Source organism: Aedes aegypti, chromosome 3, assembly GCF_002204515.2.
Source record: "Aedes aegypti strain LVP_AGWG chromosome 3, AaegL5.0 Primary Assembly, whole genome shotgun sequence".
NCBI classification, from domain to species: domain Eukaryota; kingdom Metazoa; phylum Arthropoda; class Insecta; order Diptera; family Culicidae; genus Aedes; species Aedes aegypti.
In genome coordinates this window covers 151,040,269-151,064,292 of record NC_035109.1, presented here as the reverse complement: position 1 = coordinate 151,064,292, position 24,024 = coordinate 151,040,269, and the positions used below count along the sequence as shown (strand labels likewise).

General features: G+C 37.3%; 1 protein-coding gene across 1 annotated transcript; it reads left to right on the top strand.

Annotated features, from left to right (window-relative positions):
* The first annotated feature begins 1,219 nt into the window (after positions 1 to 1,219).
* On the top strand, positions 1,220 to 13,600 carry LOC5576804 (phospholipase A1). Its single transcript, XM_001662880.2, has 2 exons — positions 1,220 to 2,074; positions 13,349 to 13,600. Exons 1-2 carry the CDS (start codon positions 1,255 to 1,257, stop codon positions 13,585 to 13,587), a joined length of 1,059 nt encoding a protein of 352 aa, XP_001662930.2. The 5' UTR covers positions 1,220 to 1,254; the 3' UTR covers positions 13,588 to 13,600.
* Positions 13,601 to 24,024: the final 10,424 nt, after the last annotated feature.

Genomic DNA, 24,024 nt, shown 5'->3' with positions numbered 1-24,024 from the left:
ATCAAGTGGCAGAGTCGCTTAGTTATTAGATCGCTCGTCTAGCTTTCAGGAGGTTCAAATGCCAGCTGAGCACGTGGCACGTACACATGGGCAATGAGCTAATTATCACTTTTTTGAACATATTTTCATCATTATAGTTTCGTATTTTTCAAACATGTACTGCAACTCATCGCTCGTAACTGTAGTCTCTTTGTGTTCTGAAAATTGTAAGCATGTTTGAGAAAATATGTTAAGCGTTTTTTTTTTCTAGCTGAAGGAGCCGGATCCTATTATTGTAACTTTGAATGCACTTCGGCAGTGAGGCCTTTTTAAAACTGTTGAGCTCATATTTGGCTACAATATGCGTCGTATTGAAGAGCTTCTGCTTATTGCAAAATTTTAAACAACTGAGCTTAGAAAAAACCCATGACAAAATGAATCATGGAAGTGCCAAATAGCTTACTCTGCACCTAATGGGGTAGCATGTAAACAATTATCGGTTATTGAAAATGACGTTACTTACTAAAATCATGGTTCCTGAAGCCAAATATGAAAGTCAATCTCTTATAAACCATTCAAAACAAACCATTAACCGCGGACCACGCCGAAAGTTAGACAATTTCCTAGGGAAATCCGGCATTCATCATAGTAATTCGTCAATTTTGCCAAATTGAAGATATATATGAAAATTTTCGAAATGGCAATATTTTCAACTTTTGTTCGCTTACTTGATGGATACGGGTGAATTCCAAAATGAAAAACTATTAGTAGTTCACTCTTATCATACATTCCAAAAGTTCGTAGAACTGTGTTAGGCTAATCAGTAGATTATAAAGTTCAAAGTCAATGTTCATTTGTAGCAGTGATAAAAGCTAATCAAAAACCCTTTTTCTTCCGGTTATGCTTAGGGGTAGTTCAAAACCAAAATCCATCATCACGATAAGGATAAATATATATGAGATGTTCGAATTTATGCTTTCTTTTTATGAATTTTATATAGGAAATTTCAAATGCATCACGGTATACAGTTGCAAGATGGAGTATTACTGGAGTTGTCCCTTAAGCAACTGAATCAATGCACGTCATGCAGTCAATGAATGAATTCTCATCCCGTCATCACCAAATTTCATAATTACTCACTCGCTGCTCTTATCTTATCACGCTGAACTTCACCTTCCGTATCTGAGATGAAGGGTATTTATAATTGCCGCCTAATTGCTGGACTGCTGTCATTCTGTACTCAGTTCAACCCTAGTGCTGTTATCAGTTAGGTGGATGCCGAAAAAAATGTTGCACCGGAATTCTTGGATGTATCTTCTCATGCTGCTGGGAGCAGTGTGTGCATCTCCGATAATCCGCTTCAATGCTACCAAAAAGCTTGATGAGTGGATTGAAATCCCTAATAGTTCGTGGGAAATGACTTGGGTTCATCGATCTGTGGTGGAAGTACAATCCCACGCCAAGTGGGGTTCCAAGCAAACAGAAGTGTTATTTATATTCTATTCGCGGTCCAACGCCACTGGATCTACGTATCGATTAAGTGAACTGGAGAACGTTAATGATGCTGTGTTCAATTCTTCGCGACCTACGCGAGTTATCGTCCACGGGTGGTTAAATAATCGGGATTCACCGTTCAATGTGGAAGTTCGGCGGACTTATCTGAAGAATTGGGACTACAATGTGATCGTTGTGGATTGGTCAAGTTGTGCTGGGAAGTTGAACTACATTGCTGCTGCTTATTGCACGACTGAAGTGGGGAAAACTGTTGCTCGTATGCTGCTTAATTTGAAGATGAACAAAGGTCTAACATTAGATGATGTGTACGTGGTAGGACACAGTTTGGGGGCTCACGTCGCGGGAATAAGCGGTAAAGCTGTCGGAGGAGGAAGAATCTCTACGATTGTGGCGTTGGATCCTGCATATCCGTTGGTTTCCTTTTGGGACCAGAACAGTAGAGTGTTTAGAGACGATGCTCAGTACGTGGAAGTGATTCACACCAGCGGTGGATACTTGGGATTTTTGGAACCAATTGGTACGGCAGATTTTTATCCCAACGGAGGAGTTGTGCAACCAGGATGTGGGTTCAATTTTGCAGGTAATAAATCAAACTTATGACCATGTTATTTGATTTCTTCATTAGTATCATTTCAAACATGACATTGAATCCTTACATCTAGACGTTCTGTGTTAGAAAGCACTATCATCCAAATTAGGTTGAACTCAATTAAATTATTACTAACATTTTACATTTTATTTGCTTCCGCTGTTCAGATTTGTTTTAGGTGAATTGAGTTAACCTAGTTATATGATATAATATGTGATTCTACCCCATTACCCCGAATCCCATTACCCCGAATGCCATTAACCCGAACGCCATTACCCCGAATTCCAAAACCCCGAACGAATCATCACCCCGAATGACATTACCCCGAATTTCAAAATCATGGGAAAATGTCATCAATATCATCATGTCAAGATAATTGTAAATTCGGGGAAATAGCATTCGGGGTGATGGGATTCGGGGTAATGGTACATTCGGGGTAATGGAATTCGGGGTGATGGGACTCGGGAAAATGGCATTTGGGGTAATGGGGTAGAATCATAATATGTAATTACAAATTGAAGTTTTATTTTTGTACCTCTTCATGATAAAAAATTAAAAAAAAAACTTTGGTGTAGGTTTGTGCATTTCATCTTTTCCATAGAATATTTTGCTCTAAAATCAACAGTTTTGGAACCTGAATTGTTCAAATAAGTGGCTAGCAAAATTTTCAGAAGGTATTCTTGAGTCACAGTGATCGATCTTTTGTACCATACCAAAAACAGTCACAGTGATTCTATTCTACCATACCAAAAAGATGTCTAAAATTTTATCTAAATCGAATATTATCGGGCAATAATTTAAACACATTCTAAATGTAATTTTCCATATGGTTTAAATGTTCTCAATGTAAATATTGGAAGTATTTTTTATCTAGCATGATAGGGAAATTTACGTTTCGGCAGTGTAACTCGATGCCACGCTTCTTTTGTAATTTTTTCTGACATAGACATAAGCAGACAAATTACGTGTTAGTCTGTTAACCTCTCTCTATGCGCTGCTCAGTCCTCTATCAATCCACACTGACAGATTTGGTTAACGCTTTTGGGAAGCATTTTTACAATGCTTCAAACATCTCATATCAGTGTGACTATTATCGAAAGCCTTTCCCATAACAACTGCTTCGATGTCATCTCTGGCTAAATTTGTTCAGTCTCGAAAATCTCGTTATATATATCTCGCTGATATAAAAATACTGTGGATTTGGCTTTTGATTCCAATTGCCGATAATCGTCAAGTGATTCCGAACCCGTAAACTACCCTACTTGACTTCATTTGACCAATTTATTGGAATCCCTTTTATCTTGACAACTTACGTGCGACAATAAAGTTTCAAATAAAGAAGTATTAGATTATACAGGAATATTAAAAGTTAGGTTGTGAAACCATTACACAGATAAAAAATCTTATCTGTCTTAATCATGCAAAGAACATTTTTTATAAAAGACGCCAACGTGTGTTAATCCTTCTAATGCGTTCATGAATTCTCTCTGCTCTTGGAAGTTTTTTAAAAACTACCTAAAGCAATATAACAGTGCTACTAAAACAGTAATTTTCAGTACTATTTTTTCTACTATTGATCCCTTTACGATCCTTGTTTGGACCCTTGCCTTCGATTTTTCGTTGGATCCGTTGGCGAAGGCTAGCGGTGGTAATCCTTCTTGGACACCGTCTTAGGAATACACCTCTTAGAAGGTCTCGTCTTCTTTCGTTTATTCACTAAACATGGCTGCAACTATGTACAAACAAAAGGAAGGGTGAATCTCTGAATTCCCAACTTTCTTCCAAAAAATGGCATTTAGAACTGTCACTAAACGTGGCAAGAATGAAAGAAAGGACGTTTCTCCGGAATGCGAACTTTCTTCCAAGGGTGAAATGGATAATGTTGATAATTGCATCGAAATGAGCAATCAGTTCGATGCTCTAGACAAATTTTCCGAACACCGAATCGACGCAGCCTCTAGCCCAGGCTTTTTGATTCAAGTGAGGAAGGAAAGAGTGCCGCCTATCGTGGTCTGTTGTTCCGAATTTGGGGGATTTAGGCTGGAGATCTTGAACTCCATTAGGGGAATCAATTTCCTTCCAAATCGCCAAGAAAGGAGACTGTCGCGTTTTGTCGGAAACTCTTAAAGATCTCAAACTTCTTAAACATCTTTAACAGAAGAAACACACATTTTTAACTTATGACGACAAAACTGAACGTTTGTTCAAAGTCGTCTCGAAAGGTCTCTCAAGTGACTATAAGTCACCTGAAGAGATCAAAAATGGAATAAATGATTTACTTGGATTTTTCCCAGTCCAAGTAATCATTATGAAGAAGGGAACACAATCTGGCATTGTTCTCAAGAATATTATTTAGTTCACTTTAACAAAAAAGAACTAAATAATATTAAAGCTTTAGAAAAAGCAAAACTTATGGTCGATGTCCGTGTGACATGGGAATATTTCCAGAAACCTGGAGGAAATTACCGGAACCCCATTCAGTGCCGTCGGTGCCAAAAGTGGGGTCATTGTACAAAAAATTGTCGCATGGATGCTAAATGCATGATTTGCGGAGGTGCTTCTCACGCCAAGGACGTCTGTCCAATGAAGGAAGACACCGATAAGTTCTTATGCGCCAATTGCAAGGGCAACCATAAGTCAATTTTTTGGTCTTGCCCTTTGCGCATGAGAGTGGTTGAGGCTCGTGCCAGGCAGATAAAAGATAATATCCGTTACGATAACGGTCGTTTCTGGAATTCGAACAATACTCATTTTTCAGTTAATGATCGCTTGATCATGAATCATACCCATCAGGAAGATCATAATCATGCTCATTCGTAAACTAATTTTAATCCGTTGGGTAGCCGTTCGAATCTTTTAATTTCGAATGTATCTACCCACGGAAAATCCTTTGCCAATATCGTAGCAGGTAATTTGAACTCCTCCCCTATTCGTTCTATGAGTACCCATTCTACTTGTTTCAAATTTAATGGAAAAAAAACCCTACCGCCACAGGTAACATCTACTCCGCCTCTTCGTCTACCGAAAATTCTAACGGAAAATCATCAAATGTAGAGGAACCTGGTCCAATTCGGACCCTGTTCTTATTCGGACCATCAAGCATTTCTTAATACTACCGCAACTGTAAAGATCGTGCGTATTGTTTTTCTACTCACCTTCTGGCTGGGATCTAACGCAATAAATTTGACGTCTTTCAGTTAATTCGTTTGTTTTTTATATTCGTTTTTTGTTTTGAAGAGCTCTAGTGTGCTGTCGGTTAGCATTTTTTTCCAACCTTCTGTAAGCGACCAAAAATCTCTAATATTTCTTTGTTATTTTATAATCGAATTCCCAAAGCCTAAACTTTCATCTGATTATATGGTTTTGATATGTCTATGGCTTATTTCAGCTCAGCTAGTTAGAAAATCACAAAATGTGTGTTGGTCCAATCCGGACCTTTTGATATGGTTCAATAGGGACCTCTGGATTTTCAACGAGCACTCAGTCTAGTCCAAGAGATCTACCCCGTGAAAGTCTCCTCGGCTTGGTAGAAAACCACAAGTTGTAATATTGGTCGATGATGTCTTTGTTTCTGGTGCGGTTAAGAAAAGGTCTTCGAAAAATCTAAAAACACGGTAGACCACCAAAAAATAAGGTATCAACAAACCAGCTACTTGAAAAGTATTTCCAGCTTTTGGATACAGCTTCCTAAAATATTTTGACAAAACGATACAAACGATAAAAACGTTTATGAGTGCTGTGAACAAGACAGTCAACATTTCCTTTCTCGATATAATGTGTTTTGAGCTTGAAAATTTTAAGTTTAGCTTCGTTTTATTATCACTGTAATATAGCTTACTTTGACCCTAAAATGTAAGTCGATACTTCTCCAATTTGATGTCCCGAGACTCGATGCTGTCTCTTTCAGTTTTTTATACAAGTTCACCTTTTAAACCCGATATTTTCATACAAAGTTTTAATATGTTAAAATTTTACTATATTCAAAGATAAAATGGATAACAAAATACTCCGAAATATAAAAATATGTGTTCTTTATCTCGATATCTCTTATACACGATGGTCCGTTTAAATCGAGTTATGGAGAGTTGACTGTACTTAATTTTTAAACAGTTTCGGATTTAACCCTCGTTTTTGTTTTAAATAAATTCACCTTTTCCTTGAGCTAGTTTTGGCTCGAAAAACTGGAAATTTTTTACGCTTTGAGTTTATTTTTAATGCTTGCGCTTCAGGTTTTTATGTTTTTTATCATTTTAAAATATACCTCATGTATTATATTATAATGATCCTTAATTGAAATTGAACTAAAATTTAAATTTCTATGACTTTTATGACGGTAAACTGTTTGAAGTCAAAAAATTGAAATATGTTACAATAAAATAAATTACAAAATTTATAATTTAGGAATGCAATGTTTCCCCAAAGTTACGCACTATCTGAAAGCTAGTAGTTCAACACTTTAATCGAGCATGAGGATGGAAAAAAATATTTGGTTGAAGTTTTAATACTATTCAATATTACACTTTAGTAATTTTGATGATTTTTAACATGAAAAACAACTCTTGTCGCGTCATGTCGCCGCCATTTCGAATATTGCACATCAAAATGCATCCTTAGATCTTACAAAAACCGTTTAAAATTTTTGCAGAAATTTGCTGATTTGCAAGTTAGAGCTATTTGAATAATTCAATATTTTCATATATTTTGAAGATATTATTCATACAAAGTTTATTTAATATATATTTTACCACTATTCATACACATTTCGATCAAACTCGGTCAAATACAAACAAAAAATGTGCTTTCAGCCCAGTTTGATAACATTTTAATGAAAAAACCTTTTTTCAAAAAAGTTACGTAATATGTGAATAACCCCTTCTGAAACAATAAAAACGCCAAATAACATATAAGGTTTACACATTTCATCGATTAATGCGATAAAACTAGTTTTGGCCAAACTTCATTTTTTTCCGACCATTGTGCAATCGTTCAAATTAAAAATGGTTGAAGAGAAATGGAACGTTGTGAAACAAGACACAGAATCCAAAACAAACAAGTTTTTTTCGTTGTGCTGAGGGTAACTACAAGTTCAAATTAAAAATAAGCCCCGATGGTTTACATGGAGTATCGTTCAAATTAGCGGGATGCGCAGTATAACTTTACCTCACTAAATTTGTATGTTTTTTTAGTGCAAACTAGAAAACAGAATGAACATCATTTCTATAGCATTGTTATTAGAAAATTCCTGGCATATTTTCCTTGGCCTAATCCTTATCAGATTTCACCAGCTTCTTGATGAGATCCTCGAAAAGCTTCTGAGCAGTTCCTCAGCGAAATATTGACGGGATTTAAAAAAAAAAACAAAATTAGATTCTTCACTATTTCCATCAGTATAATTCTTGACGGATATCGGACAAGATTTTCTGTAGAGTTAATGATGAAAAGTTTTACGAATTTTTCCAATGACTGTTATCTGGTTCCTTAAAAGCTCATTAAAAAATTATTTTAGTATATTCGAAGCAGCTTGCATAGATGGAATCATTAGATATTTTGATTTCGCGGATTTTTGTAGAAGCCTTGGGTATACCCGAAAAAATATTTCACATCTTGTAAAACAAATTTACAACGTTTCTCGGGTTAATCTTGATTATGGGTACTCTTGTAAAAACTTTTGAAAAATTTCTGTCGGTTGTTTTTGTTGAAATCTTCTCAACCAACTGATTTTTGTTGGATTGTGGTATGATTATTTAGAAAGTTCTTATCAAACCTTACTAAGATGTTTGAATGACTCTTGGTAAGATTTTTAGTGAACTTCGAATGGTGTTCGAAGAATTCTTGCATTGATCCCTCAATCACTTTTAGAGGTCCGCGGAAAGTTTGTTAAAATTCATAGGGGGTCGCACCCTCAAAAAGGTTGGGAATCACTGATTTACTTAAATATTATTCCAGTAGCTCGAAACAATAACGAATAGTTTGAAAATTATTGAAGAAGTTCACAGTGAAACTGAAGTATTCCCATGTTGCACATATTAATCATTATGTGATAAAAATTCATCAATAAACTATTCCAGTGTTTCTTTATATTTGCAAAAATCATATATGTCACTGCCAGAATCATTCGTTCAGTATTCTTGAGCAGTCACTACTAATCCAGAAAACAATATAGAAAATCCGATTATTCTCAGACTGTCTTATGATACTTAAATTATCCCCAGTATTTGTAAATCGACCAAAAGTGGAAAGGAAATCTCAGTATTTTTCGTTGTCCTAAACAGTTCCTCCATTTTTAGAAACAATTTGCTTCTCGTATGTATTTCTTGGTTGTACTCAAAACTAGCAGTTTTGAATTTATAATAATTGAATTTCTAAGAATATAATCTAATCTGATCCACCATGAACAAACTTGTTGCAAATTATTGATATTCACATCAATAAATCCTTTACAGAGTAAATCGATTTGCTCAAAATATAAGTTACGCTCACGCTTCAACGCAATGCAAATAGCGAGTATAGCCACTATTTCTATAGACTTGCGAATGAGGATTTTATAGAGCCAAACAAATTGACAACGGTTGTACGAATGCAACAGGCAAACGAGGACAGAAGGAATGATGCCAACTCTCTCATTGCATCAATCCGCCAGTCTATGGCTAAAATGTGTTTGCTGCTGCAGGAATCTGTTCAAATATCCCACCCGTCCTTGATGATTTTCGATCTCCGTTTTGTGGCGTTCGTAATCGACCGAGCAAACCGGTCATCTGCTGCTGGTTTCTTGTTTTACACATACACGCATGCGTATGATACTACTGGGTGATGAAAATTTCCGTGGAACGCTCCCTAGAAAAATGGTAATCTCGCGAAAAACGCATTTTCCACATATAGTGTCTTCGGCGATTATTTTCCTTGTAAAATTCCCCATCTTTCGACGAGTTCCAAATTTTGCGTTTCCATATCAACTTTGCGAGATATCGGCGTGCAAAGCCAAAAGTTGGCTCAGGGGAAATCAAAAAAATTTCACAGGAAAATGGTAATCTCGAAAACGGAAAACATTTTCCACTAGGAAAAAAATTCAGAAGATACCTTGAACCTTCCTCTATCTTTCGACGAAAACCGATTTTGAAAATAATGAACCAAAAAAATATGAAAAATCGTGAAAGCCGAACATGGAAATCCAATCCAGTTTCGCCTTAAGGGAAAAGTTCAATAAGCTTTGATACTATATAAATTGGAGTTATATTATATAACTACCATCTCAAATAATGATAAAATTTATAATGGTCCATATTAGAACATGGGGGTTCCGTATTGGAACAGGGTTGGTCCAATTCGGACCTTTTGGAGAATTTTGTTCAACAATGTCTAGTCATGTCCTGGAAGGAGATATCACAAAACTCTCTGAGAGAAAAGTATGCGCGCTGAATCAGGCTTTCACGCAAACATAACACTTTCCATGCTGTTCGTCATGCTGAAAAGATATGGCCAAAAAACTGTTACTAGGTCCGAATTGGACCATGTTCCCCTACCCACTTCAAGTGGTATGTCTGCGTCTGATTTTAATTTTCTAAAAAAAAAATTAAATATTTTAACTCTTCAGTCGTCGCGCTGTTGTATTTTGTACAACACTGCTGAAAAAAAAACTCGCTTTTCGTTCACAACAGCAGTGCGGTGGTTCTGACGATGGCAAACCGCGCGACGACTGGAAGGTTAAATTAGAATGATCGTTCTCTGAATGGTAAAGAGAACGAGCTGTTTAATTTTCTTACAGCTAATATCGTGCATATAGCAGTTATTACTGAAACGTATTTTAAACCTGGATCTAAACTCAAAAGTGATCCTAACTTTTTTGTTTATCGTACTGATCGACTTGATGGGGCATGTGGGGGAGTTGCAATCATCATTCATAGGCGTATAAAACATCAACTGTTTTCGTCATTTGAAACTAAAGTTTTTGAAACTTTAGGTGTTTCTGTTGAAACACAACTTGGTCAATATATTTTCATAGCTGCCTATTTTCTTTTTCAATGCTCTGGACAGAAAATTGATTTGCTCCAAACTGACTTGCGAAAATTGACTCGCAATGAGTCATTTTTTTTGTCATTGGTGACTTTAATGCCAAACATCGGTCATGAAATAATTCTTAAAATAATTCCAACGGCAGAATTTTATTTGATGAGTGCTCTTCAGGATATTTCTCAATTCAATACCTTGATATTCTTGCTTGTTTTTTTTTTCCTTTTCTAGAAACCCATCTACGATTGATTTGGTCTTAACCGACTCTAGTCATCTTTGTAGCCAATTAGTTACTCATGCTGATTTTGATTCTGATCATGTCTCTGTTACATTTCAAATATCCCATCAAGTGATTCTCAATCCTATCAGCTCCACTTTCAATTATTTTCGAGCCGACTGGAATATATATGAAACATTTATTGACCCTAATCTTAATGTTAATATTCCTTTACAAACAAAACTTGATATTGACAATGCTCTTGAAACTTTAACAAATTCCATTGTTGAAGCCAGTAGCATTGCAATTCCAAAATGTGAAGTTAAATTTGAATCCGTGATTATAGACGATGATCTTAAACTCTTGATTCGCTTTAAAAACGTGAGGAGAAGGTAGTTTCAACGCACTCGCGATCCTGCTATGAAAATTATATGGCAGGATTTGCAGAAAGAATTCAAGAAACGTATTGAACAATTCGCAACAATTAATTTGAAAATAAAATTTCTCAATTGGTCTTTAGCTCTAAGCCCTTTTGGAAATTATCTAAAATTTTGATAAAAACCTCAGACGCCAAAAAAAAATATTACTAACTAATTGCGAAAAAGCTCAAAACCTTGCTATGCAGTTTGAAAGCGCGCACAATTTCAATTCAGAACTTACTAGTCCAATAGAAAATCAAGTTGCTCAGGACTTCGAAAATATTCTCAATCAAGAGAACATTTTCGAAAATTCCTGGGAGACTTATTTGGGAAAAGTGAGAACTATTAGAAAAAACTCAAAAATATGAAAACTCCTGGCGATGATGGAATTCAACTTTTGCCCATTAACAGTTCGGATTCCGACATGGACATTCGACCACTCATCAACTTTTACGTGTAACAAATCTGATTTGTTCCAACAAATCTGAAGACTATTCTACTGATCTTGCTCTTCTAGACACAGAGATAGCATTTGACAGTGTTTGGAATGAAGGCTTGATCATAAAATTAAAAAAAACTTTAATTGTCCAACATACATTGTTAGAATAATCCACAGTTATCTGTCAAATCTTACACTTCAGGTTAATCATCAGAACTCCTGGTCTGAAAGACTTCCCGTAAAAGCTGGTGTTCCTCAAGACAGCATTTTGGGACAAATATTATACAATATTTTCACATCTGACTTACCTGAGTTACCTCAGGGATGTCAAAAATCCTTGTTTGCGGATGACACAGGGGTTCCGGGTCATTTGGCCGAACGCCGTTTGGCCGAATGCCGTTTGGCCGAACGCCATTTGGCCGAATGCCGTTTGGCCGAATTTGAAAAAAAATGTGTACTACAATCAGCATGAATTTTGTAATTAATTTCAAAGCTGAATTTCAAATAAAAGTTCAGAGGAACAGCCTAGATGTAAGCAATTATTCACTTTTTTGCTAGCGGAAATAGCTGCCAGCATAGGTTTTCGCATTGCAATTGTAGTCAGTTAACTTTTATCAGTTACTAAAACGGTTTACGACTTATTTGTCCTTCTGTAGCATCAGTTTGCTTCAATCATTCTGATCGAACTTAATAAATTAATTAATTTTTAGCAACCACAAGTTTGGTTTCGTCTCCACAGCAGTGAAACAGTTAGCTTATTTGACGTAAGTATTTACGAAGTCGTTCAGTTTACTGATACGCAATCAACGGCGCAGAGTTCAGTTTACACTTTGTAATATTATTCTTGGTGGAGAATGACATCTCACCAAAGTTATCCCTTGTGCTGTAAATTGTATGTTTTTAATAAAACTCTTTATGAACGTTATAAGACTTAATTCAAATAACTATGAAAAATATAAAAATATGAAAGAACAGCATATGATAAAAAGAAGGAAAAATCTCTTATAAATTTGAAGTAAGTGTAACGCAAATAATTGTTATATCAGTATAACAACAAAGAACTGCCGATGATTTAAGGAAGGTAAAATTCCCTTTGAAAATATAAGCTTAATTATTGCCAATAATAATTAAACCAGTACAAATCGAAAGAAAAGCCTATATTTGAATGAAGGGAAAATTTCTGATGAATATATAAAAAAAAAACTTCAAACCCTAGCACACCGTCTAGAGCTTAGAGTCTTGACGCAAATTCACAACTTCATCCTGAATGAACGGATCGTATTAATTATACTCTTATCAACAAACATGACAACCCGCCTCATTGTAAAGATCAACAAATTAATTAGTTATTGGGCCACACTTATGAATGCTACACATCAGTATTGAAAAAAATAGATATTTTTGTTCGTTATTCGACCAAACGGCATTCGGCCAAATGACCTGTTCGACCAAATGGCATTCGGCCAAATGGCGTTCGGCCAAACGGCATTCGGCCAAACCGTGGTCGGCCAAATGGCCGGACACCGACACAGGGCTCTCTGTCAAAGGACGAAGTCTACGTGCCATCTGTAGTCGATTGCAAAAAAGTTTGGATAATTTTCTTCATACTTGCAAAAATGGAAGATTTCTCCTAATGCTTCCAAAACTCAACTAATAATAGTCCCACTTAAACCAAAAGTTCATTAGGCGGCATCCACAAATTAAGTAACGCTCTAGGGGGAGGGGGGGAGTAGGCTCAAGCGTTACGACTCATACAAAAATTTGAAATTTTTCATACAAAAAGCGTTACGGAGGGGGGAGGAGGGGGTCAAAATTTCCAACTTTAGCGTTACGTAATACATGGACGCTGCCTAATTTGAAACCTTCAAGTAGACATGTTACGGTGAGAGGTAAAATCAACTCATTTGTAAAAAAAATCTGAACTGCTACGGCAAATCAAATGTAATGTTGTTAACAAAATTATGATAAAACCTTAAATTTGTTTTTCCAAATTCGGATGAGAGTGTTGTCATTAGCCAGATGGCAGAACACCTAGATATAAGAAATTAATTTAATGTATGGAATGATACCTATTAGTAGAGAATTAAAAAGAAAACAAAAAAAAAATATAAATTTTACTGTTGAAGTTGTTAGACATTTGCATTTGCATTGATGTTATCCATTTACCATCCATCTTCTTCCAGGAATATGCTCCCACTCGCGATCATGGGAACTGTTTGTAGAATCTCTGCTGGAACCCGAGGAACGACTTATGGCAAAACAGATTCTTTCCCTAGATAATTTACAATTTGGAAAAGACGACACCATTCGGCTGGCCAAAATGGGTGGCGAACCATTGAATCAAAAGAGTGATGCATCCGGCTTGTACTACATGACGACCAGTGATCGTAGTCCGTATTTCGATTCGAATAAACCAAACTGAACCTAGGAATTTAGATATGTGTTTAAATTGACATTTTAATACAGAATCATAACCAGTAATTAACTACCATTTATGCTGATATAAATTAGTACCTACTTGAGGGTCACTCAGATTACCTACCTCTTTACTTTAGTTTTCCACTCACCCAATGATGAGTCAAACTCACACGCATCACCCTTCACGCGTCATCATCACAGTCGTTTACCGTCAGTTACATTTTACGACTGCGATGTTACCCATCCGACTCGGGAAATGTGCATTAAAGAAGATCCTCTGCTATCGAAAGATCATCTGCCACCGAAGCCCATCACATCATCAACATCCGTCTCCATCGGTAAGTGACACTCCACGCGACACGCTAATTATGCTCACTTTATTCCGGCAGCCTGTTTAATGCAACGATAAAAAAGGAGAAATGCTGCACGATAAAAGCAGATATTTGCTATTACAGTTTTTGGATTATTTTCGTAACTACATATCGTCAAACATGACGTCTCGTCGCATTATAAAAATCAACAAATAAATTAGCTGATCAGTTATTGGGCCACACTCATGAATTCTGCACATCAGTGTTGTAGCAATTCAATTTATATTTTGTTCGTAATTCAGCCAAACAACCCATTAAGCCAGATGGCATTCGGCCTAATGGCGTTCGGTCAAACGGAATTCGGTCAAAAGGCCGGACACCCTTTATTTGTACATGATGGAGTGTGCTTACACCAAACATAGTAATTTCATAAAAGTTCTAGGCATTTGCAATGCGTGAGGTCAACCGAGTCTGAAATATGTCATTCCAAAAACATAGAGTATAGTGGGGCAAAACTTCGAGTGGGACAAAAGTTTCTCTTCAAGATTTCGAGCTCAATTTTGAAAAAATATTGTAAATGTTAGGGTGGTTCTCTACTCATGTAAAGGCCTTTCATTCCAAATATTTTTTTATGTAAGGGCTTAGCTAATTCGATTGTAAGGATGCTCTGAGATGTATTAGTTTTGCATAAATGTTGGGGAACCAGTTTTGGCCCATAGTGGAGCAAACTTCGAATCAAAATGTCACTTACACCCGTTTCCGTTTGATCTCTTCAATTGTAATGGTAAATAACTTCGTTTTTCATGGAGTAGTTTTCGATTTTCAATGAAGCATTCTTATTTTTATATAGTCTTAAAAACCTTTTGCCCTTTATTCCCTATTACTGCAGACAGTTCAAAGTCGGCATATGCGCGCCATGTTCCGTGAGATTCTCAAGGAAACCTAAAAACCTACTGCCCATCGTAAGCCCTTTTTTACGACAACCGCTTAGCGAAAGGTGAGAGATAAACTCAAACCGTTTATTGCCAGTTGTCGAAATTGCTCAATTGTGTTTGCACTCGGAACGTACAAAGATGACCGAGTTGCTCGTAAATTAACCACTTTTTGTGGGGGTAAACCCTTACGCACTAAGAGTTGGAGTGTGTTTTTGGATTTATTCCAAAAAAAAAGAGACTACGTAAGAAAATTGCTGAAGCTACCGAGAAAGACTTTGTCCTATCATATTTTCATACTCCATTGTTTTCAGTTTGATGGGCAATCAAAATTGCGATGCAGTTGGTGATCGTGTCGTGTTCAGCTTTATATTTCACCTTCTGGTATTGCGAATGGCACGGGTTAGCTTGGAAGATAGAGTGGTATGCTTTTAATATTAGACGTAACGTAGACCTCTATGCTATAAATTTGAAACTTAAGAGCATGGGAAAACATTGAGGGAGACGATGGGAGTGCCAATCCAGCATATTATCAATTTTTTATGTCACAAATTTTAATGATAATCCCGAAATAAAAAAGATATCGCATACAAGGCCGTATTTACGGATGGAGGAGGAGCAAGTGTGCCATGGAGACTGCATTTTCATGGCTACTTATATGATATTTGATGGGCAACAATTCCTTGCTTCTTCTTCATTCGCCAAACATTTTCTTCTTATATTCCTATAGAACTTCCTCCAGAAATCTTACCAGAGACTCCTTCAAGGATTCCACCAAAAAATCTCTACAAAAAATCTTGGCAGTGTTTGAATTTCGATCAGAATAAGCCGATCGAACCATATTCGGAGAGTGTTACAGTTCGCGAACCATAACAGTTCACATCGCATTCGGAGAGCCCTATGAATGTAAACATTCACTCTCTTGTTTGGTACGTGGCACGAGAGCGTTCGAGAGCAGCAACTCTCACAGACTGCAACAGTATCGAGTCGTTCGGGTGATTTATGTGTTGCATAAAATTGATAATAACTTTAATATTTACTGGTAATTCAGCCTTTAACAACCTAATTTTAATCTATTGCAGCATTGAACACCCCTTTGGTTGAAAACATAGCACAGAAAATAAAAAATATTCGCCTCTGTTACTTGATCAGAATGAGTATGGGTCAACGAATGTTACCCAAACAGTGGGTGGTGTGTGTCTCTCTTGTTTTCGTTCATGGTTCGTTATCTTATTAATGATCGTTAAATTTTCCAAAGCCTGAATCTTGGCTTTATCCAGGAATCTTAAACAATTATTCTTGTTGTTTCTCCAGTGATTTCTGCAGAAATTCTTCTGAGCATACTTGCAGGAATTTCTCCAGGTAGACCACTCGAGATTCCTCCAGAAATAATTCCGGAGATTTCGTCAGGGATTTCATCAGGATTTTCTTCAGAGGTTCCGTCAGGCATTCCTCCAGGGATTCTACAAGAAATTATTTCAAGTTTTTTCTTCAAGAATTCTCCCAGAATTCCCCCGAATAACTCCAAGAAAATCGCTGCATGACTTACTCCAAAGATTTTTCCGAGTAATCCTCCAGGAATTTCCCGAGATTGGTTTTCCAGAGATTCGATATTAGTCTTCGAAAATTCCTGTCTAAATTCCTCTAGAGATTTCCTCATAAATTTATCCAAGGGTTTATTTAGAAATTACCCTAAGAGTGTGTCCAGGGATTCCTCCAATATTTTTTTCCAGGCATTGTTCGAGGAACTATTTTACTGAAGAAGTTTTTGAAAAGTCCCTGGTAAATTACTGGAGGAATCGCTGAAAAAATTCTTTGAGACATCCCTGGAGGAACCTCTAAAAATGTTCATGAAAAAAAAATCTTAGAGAAATCCCTGAATGATCTATCTCTATTTCTAGAAAATATCTTTGATAATTCTTTGAACAAACAAATCCTTGCCTAATCCCTGGAAGATTCTTTGAAAAATTCTTAGAAAAATTTTCATGCAGGAGTCCCTGGATGAATACCCGAGAATATCTCTGGGGGAATTTCTGAAGAAATCTCTGGAACAAGTTTTAGAGGAACTCATGTAGAGATTTTTCAGGAGTAATTGTTGGAATTTTTTTCAATAAATTGCTTGGTAAATCTCTGAAGAAATCCCTGGAGAGATTTCCCTGGAAGAGTCCCTGGAGGATTCTTTCCTGTTGGAACTTCTGAAGGATTACCTGAGTGAGTTGCTGAATGAATCAATGAAAGGTTACCTGGGTTAATTGATGAAGGGATCTTTGAAGAATTAACTGGGTTAATTGATGATGGGAAGGCAGTGGTAGTTAAAACGAAATCTTGAAGCAAATAAAGCTCCATGGAACATGAACTAAACACAAAAAGTTATGTATTAACATCACGCTTGATTTCTAATCTCTACTTTTTCGATCCAGTTTCCAAATTGCTTGTAATTCACGTTTTTCATAATTGTCCATATGTTTTGACAGTTCTTGACTACCATTCTTCCAAGCGCTTGTGTTGGAAGTTTGAGAAATCTGAGAATCCAGCGTAGCGCGATCAGTTAGTGGAATACAAACATCAGTATCGCTGCTCGGCGGCCAGTGAGAGAAACTGAATGTTCGAAAGGTTGTTGTCTATACTTTTTGCCGCTATCGCCAACTGTTAGTGGTTATGAACGAAATAAACAGTCGTTACCCTACTGAATTGGTTCCTAAATGATCGGAACTCCATATTCCTACAGGGCTTATGTAGGAAGATTGGCACATGAGAAATAACTGTACAACTCAGAAGAATATTTCATGCGGCGTCTTACCTGGCCCGTTCACGAATTTAGAATATAAATAGATCAGTTTGGTTTCGGGTGATGCGTGAAAATGTGTCTGTGGTCATACTATTGCATCACAGCCTACCTGATTGGAAAATATCGACTCGCTTTAGCGCATGGATGACATATGGGTTCTCTTGAAATATGATTGTGTTTCTAAAAATGATCTTACTCAAACGGCGGTCTTCAGTATCGTGTACTATACTCAACGAAGACACAACTCGGAAAGTAATTCTATAAAAAAACTATGTTAAAAGTAAATATGAGAACGATTTAAAAAAAATTGTTTATACTGGTGCAAAAGAACATAAATACAATTCCTTACCACACACAGTTCAGCCAAGATTTCTTAGGGTTTTGTAATAGAAGCCAGGAAGCAGTTGAGTTATATTTGTTTCAACAAAATTCATGGTTACTAAGATGCTCCCTTCAATCAGCTTTCCAAAGAATATCTGTTGCATGACTCAATATTTCCATGAGTCGATGATCCCTCGAATATCGACTGGAAGTTTGAGTGTAGTTAACATTCTGAAGTGTTTACTTATGGAATTTTCATGCTGAATAGCGCCGTATGGTGGGATAATTTCGAATCTAATGGATTATTACATGTTAAACATACTTTAGCCTCGGACAGAATAAACAACTTTGTTGAAGACGTCATTTTCATGATTATGCAATCACGATCCTAGATATTTGGGTTGGAAATATAGCATACTCAGTAGCACCATCTAGTGGAAGAATTCCGAATCAAGCGTGGCCAATCACAAGTTTGTACTTGATTTACTGAACCATTTAACCGAAAACTTCATCTTTCGATGTAATAGGGTTCCTCAGATATTAGCAATCATAAATAGGCATGCGGACTCGCGCCACCTGTTGAAACAATTTTAAAACTTGAGGTCCATCGCATTCATGATCCAAAGATATCTGCGGTCGAAAAATTGCATGATCACTAGCACCGTTTTGTGGAAGAATTTCGAATCAAACGGCACATCATATGTTTAGTCCTTAATCTACTAAACAGCTTTGCCGAAGACACTATCTTGCTATAATATTGCTATCCTGAGATACTCACGATCAATATACAGCATGCTCACTAGCGCCATCTGGTGGTAGAATTTCCAGTTGGGTGCTAGGGGGTGCGAAATGGATATCAACAAGCAGTCAAGCTTCTGTCAAGCTAAAATTTTCTTCAAAATGATCCGAGTATGCCTAGGAGTATGTGACCATTACTTCGCCACGCTTAAAACTGCTGCAACTGTTAACAAAAAAACGTTTTTGCTATTCCGTTGCTTATTAGCCTACTTTTTATCAATTAAATGAGCAACATAACGGCCTACTTTTCCTAACAAAAGAAACAGAAATGAAAAGTGCTACTTTTCAGCACTGTTTTGAGAATCGCCAATTGAATATCTGAATGGCTTATACAGCCATCCTTCGAATTGTTTTGTATTCACCAATGACAATCTACTTGCCCTACATCCGTTAGACGATCCGAATACCATTCGTGTGTGCGATTCTGATTCGGCATCGGGTCGTCTAGCAAAAGTACGATGAGGTAGTAGAGTTATCTAGTTCATTGCTTCCCAGACTTGAATTTTGCGACCCCCCAACGTCTCACCAGTTCGATTTTTATTGATAAAACGAGCGAGGTGACGAGAGGTCGGAGGGTCGCGAATGTCAAGTTTTGGAAACAATGATCTAGTTAATTCCCAAAAAATCTAATACGTGCAGACAACTTAGCACATGAATAGTGAGTGTAAAATTTGGCATAAATTTCCATGCAGCATCTTACCTGGCCTTACTTCGAGTATCTGTTAAATCTTGATCACATCCACGCTTCAACCAATAAAGCGTGAAAATGTGTGACAGTCATATAGTATGCATGTATCACAGCCTACCTGATTAAAAAAAATTGAGCCTGTACGACGCATGGATGGCCACGTGGGTTCTTTTGAAATATGATTGTGATCCTAGATACAACCCGATTAAACGGTTTTTTCGTAATAGCAAAAAATGTTGTATGCAACTCGTTGCAAAACTAGATTTTTTCAGCACTCGTCGTATTTATCCAACTCGGCGAGCCTCGTTGGATAAATGTACGACTCGTGCTGAAAAAAACATCATTTTGCAACTTGTTGCATAAATATCTATTACTTGGTCTTATTGATGAGTAAGTTTTTCAGAACTTTTGTGAAATATATTTTTAACTAACATACACTCCCGTGCATAAGTTTGGGTTCACCCGCTAAAAAACATGCAAAAGTGTTCTGTCCATATCTCTGTAATTACACGTCCAATTGAAACTCTCTAAGTCGCATTCGAAAGGCAAAGAGTTATTATTCGTATATTTTTCCATATATTTTTCCAAAAACATTCTTTGAACTTTGTATACTAAATTTTTACTTAAAGTTGTGACATTTTTCAAAAAACACACTGAAAAATCATATTTAATTTCCTCAGGATTGGGTCGACCAAAATTTTAAATCAAAGTGTCATTAGAATCGTAAACTTATATTCTTTGAAGAGACGCCACGAAATTTTGGCGGAAAAATCTGAAAAGTATTCAAAATCAATGAAACAGTCAGTCAAGTCATCGTGTAAAAGTTTGGGTTCACCCCTCAGTATGGGGTATCGTGCAAAAGTTTGGGTTCACCTGAACTGACTTAAATCTGTGAAATCTCAAACGAATCATGTACACGTCATTATTTGCGCTCAAAAAAGCTTTAAACTATTAAAATCGGTTGAAAAATGGCAGAGATATTAACAAAAATGATGTGCGTGTGGCTTTTGCACGATTTGCATCATACTGAGGGGTGAACCCAAACTTTTGCACGATGACTTGACTGACTGTTTCATTGATTTTGAATACTTGCCAAATTTTTCCGCCAAAATTTCGTGGGGTCTCTTCAAAGAATATAAGATTACGATTCTAATGACACTTTGATTTAAAATTTTGGTCGACCCAATGCTGAGGAAATTAAATATGATTTTTCAGTGTGTTTTTTGAAAAATGTCACAACTTTAAGTAAAAAATTATTTTACAAAATTCAAAAAATGTTTTTAGAAAAATACATACGAAGTAAGAATAACTCTTTGCCTTTCGAATGCGGCTTAAAAGGTTTCAATTGGACGTGTATTCACAGAGATATGGACTTCTGTATGTTTTTGAGGGGGTGAACCCAAACTTTTGCACGGGAGTGTACGATCAGAAACTATCTGATACAGCTAATTTATTAAACTTATTGCCTGAATCAAAATTTGTGTGAAGTATTTTAAGTTTGCATATTGAAAATGGTTTCCTGCGAGACAAGTAAACAAACAGCGGTTAGCACTGGTAGAAAAAAATGTGTTCAAATTGAATGACCAAAATGTTGAAGACCACACCCCTCAGGTTCGGTGGCCTATCACACAATGTTGCTGAACAACGATCGGAAACGCGAGGCACGATGAATTTTCGTAGGCATCAAAACAGAATCTGCGAACAAACACAAACAACCGTTCAGGCGCTTCATTCGTTCGTGTTTCATTTTCGGATCGCTGTTTCTCCCGACGGGATCATCGGGAGATTTTCCATCACTCGGTAATGTGAACGGTACGATCCACGTTGCCTGCTCTTCGCGAAGAGCAGAAAAATATTCATTTCGATGATCTTCATGCGGGCTCGCAACGATCACGCTAAACTTGCTCCGTTCAATAATGAGTGTCGAGCGCACAAAATTGGCCTCTTTTCGGGCAGCATAGATTCTGTGCAAAGGGGCTGTACACAGTTTTGCGCAAACGATGGTAAACAAAACTGAATGAGTGAAATGCGCACAGAGGAGGAACGCTTGGAATGCGGAATTCGCTTCCATTTTTGTTTTAGCGTTAGCGTTAGCGTTAGCGTAGTTACGGTATACTTCGTAGATTGGATACTAGCAACATTCATGTTTCTTTTTAATAATCTCATCCTGACTACTTTCAAGAACAAGGCAGGGGAGTATACCTTGTTCAAATCATAAACAAGAATACTAAAAGCATGAATATCGCTATTCCCGGCCACGCCCATCTTTACCGTAACTTGGGATAGGGGAAGGAAATGTTGATGTAGCACTTACTTAATGAGAGGCCACCGACTCAGCGACACCCTCATAAGTGCTACGGAGTTGGAGGTTGGGGAAGGTATATTGTCAGGATTCGCCTAGAAAGCTGGCGATAGACCATAAATATTTGTTGTTTAAGCGTTTTCAAATTAATCTTTTGAATGCCGGCAATCAAAAGAGAAAACAATAGCTTATTTATAGTATGAATAGTATTTCGCGAAATGCTTGTCGATTGTGCAGTAATATTTTTGCTCAATAACCAGTAAAAAGCAAAACCGATCCCTCCAGGGTCATCGGATTGTATAAAACAACGATACACGCAAAAAAAAAATCACGCCTATTGAAAAACTGTACTGTGCCCATTGAAAAACTGTACTGGGTGGTACTGTATTTTCAGATAATCGAAAAACGAAAGGAAGCGCGTTCGAACTAAACACCCTAGGATAACACAGTCGGTTTTTCTGCTCAAAATTATACGAAAAGCAGAATCGATCCCTTCAGGGTCATCGCACGGTTAAAAAGCATCCACAACCGATTGTTAGTTGCGTAACACCCGCCCGGACAGAATGCGCAATCTGAGCATAATTATCAAACTCCGAAATTAACATTTTCCGTTCAAGAAACGATCAGAAGTTCCACGACGCGGACAAAAACGATCCGGAAGGCTCACAAAAGAAAAAGTATCATACTGGAACAAACTCACCGGATTGATTCTCTAAATTTATGTGCTGCCTGTCACTTCCGGATGGTTCGGTGAACTTAGGGCAGCCAAAAACCAACAGTACTGAGGACACAAATCAAACAAATCACTTTTTCACTTTTCACTATTCCATTTCTGAATGTAAAAACTGTCCTGCTTGGGCTTCATGAAGCACTACCCAGCAAGACGCTCCAAAACAGGAAAAAAAAACTCCGGCGACGAAAACATGCGCGAAACCGTGAGCCAAATCTATCGGACGACGCAAAACTGTCCTGCTTGGGCTTCATGAAGCACTACCCAGCAAGACGCTCCAAAACAGCAATTCGCTTCCATTTTTGTTTTGCTTCTGAAAACTTAAAAAAAAACCTTCCAATTTTAAAGTTTTTCAAAGATTTTTTCATTTGAATAGCCGAAGTGGAAGCAAATGGGGAAAAAACTTTCGCATTTGCGACCATCTTCCGGCTTTTCACTAGAAAACATCACAGAAAACTCCCCATATTACCAACAGCCAACTAGTTCCGTTTCCATCGAAACCCGCACAGCCGAAGGCCAACACGTCGGCAACTCACAGAATGAGTTTTTCCTACACAGAATTTTCACTCAGTTAGCCAGTTCCGCATTGGTTGCCTCATTCTGTGTAGTTTTAACACATGCGCTGCGTGGAGCTGGCTTAGCGTGGAGTGTTTGCTTGACTTTACGAGAAGAAGCAACCTTGCAATGAATCACGAGAATGAACAGCGCGTGGATAAATGAATCCTACGAGCGGAAAGGCTTCGCGAACCACTTATCGGTGTGTTCACTTTGCTTCTTCGGCGTTGCATCCGTTCGCTTTTTGCGATGCTCTTCGTGACGCAAAAATGAAAAATGAATTTTGGCGAATGTTGGATCGCGAAGATGCGTCGATTATTGTTCACGAAGAAGATCCATCGCAACACTGCTATCACATGCTGGACCTTAATGAACTCAACACTTTTGTCGAAGACGTCAACTTTCTAGATAGGGATCGGGATCCTGAGATATCTGTGTTCGAAAAATGTCATGCTCACTAGCGTCATCTGGTGAACGAATTCCGAATTAAATAGATCATCACATATTAGTCCTTGAACTACTGAACAACTTTGCCGAAGACACCACCTCTCTAAACAATCTAGATCCTGAGATATTTGTGTACAAAATGTTGCACTGCGAAATGTCCACTTCGTCGGTTCCCCCGGGGCACAATTCGATGGCCACTGGAAGGTGAGGATGTTTTCAAAGTTTCATTTATCCACTGACCAATTGGTATTGTTGAACTGAAGAAATTTGCCGGAAACATCAATACTCTATCTTGCCTAGCTTTAGATTGTATTGTACTCAGTACATGATTCGACCGCTGGTGTAACTTTTTTTTGAGCGACTGACGAAAGGTTGAGGAATTCCTAGGTATTCCTGGAGCCCTAATGGAGCTGGTCGCAAAAACCATATGGATCAAAAGTTCTTCCTGGAGAAATCAATTATGACATCACTAATGGAATCCCCGCTTTAGAGATTACTGTAGATTATATCGGAAGAATCTCTTGTAAAATCCCTTGAGAAATTTTTGAAGTATTTCCTCGAGAAATCCA

Bases quoted from the DNA above. Each gene is read 5' to 3' on its own strand.
- LOC5576804 (XM_001662880.2), top strand. From the start codon at position 1,255: ATGCCGAAAAAAATGTTGCACCGGAATTCTTGGATGTATCTTCTCATG. The intron at 2,075-13,348 runs GTAATAAATCAA...ATCTTCTTCCAG, and splicing joins ATGTGGGTTCAATTTTGCAG to GAATATGCTCCCACTCGCGA.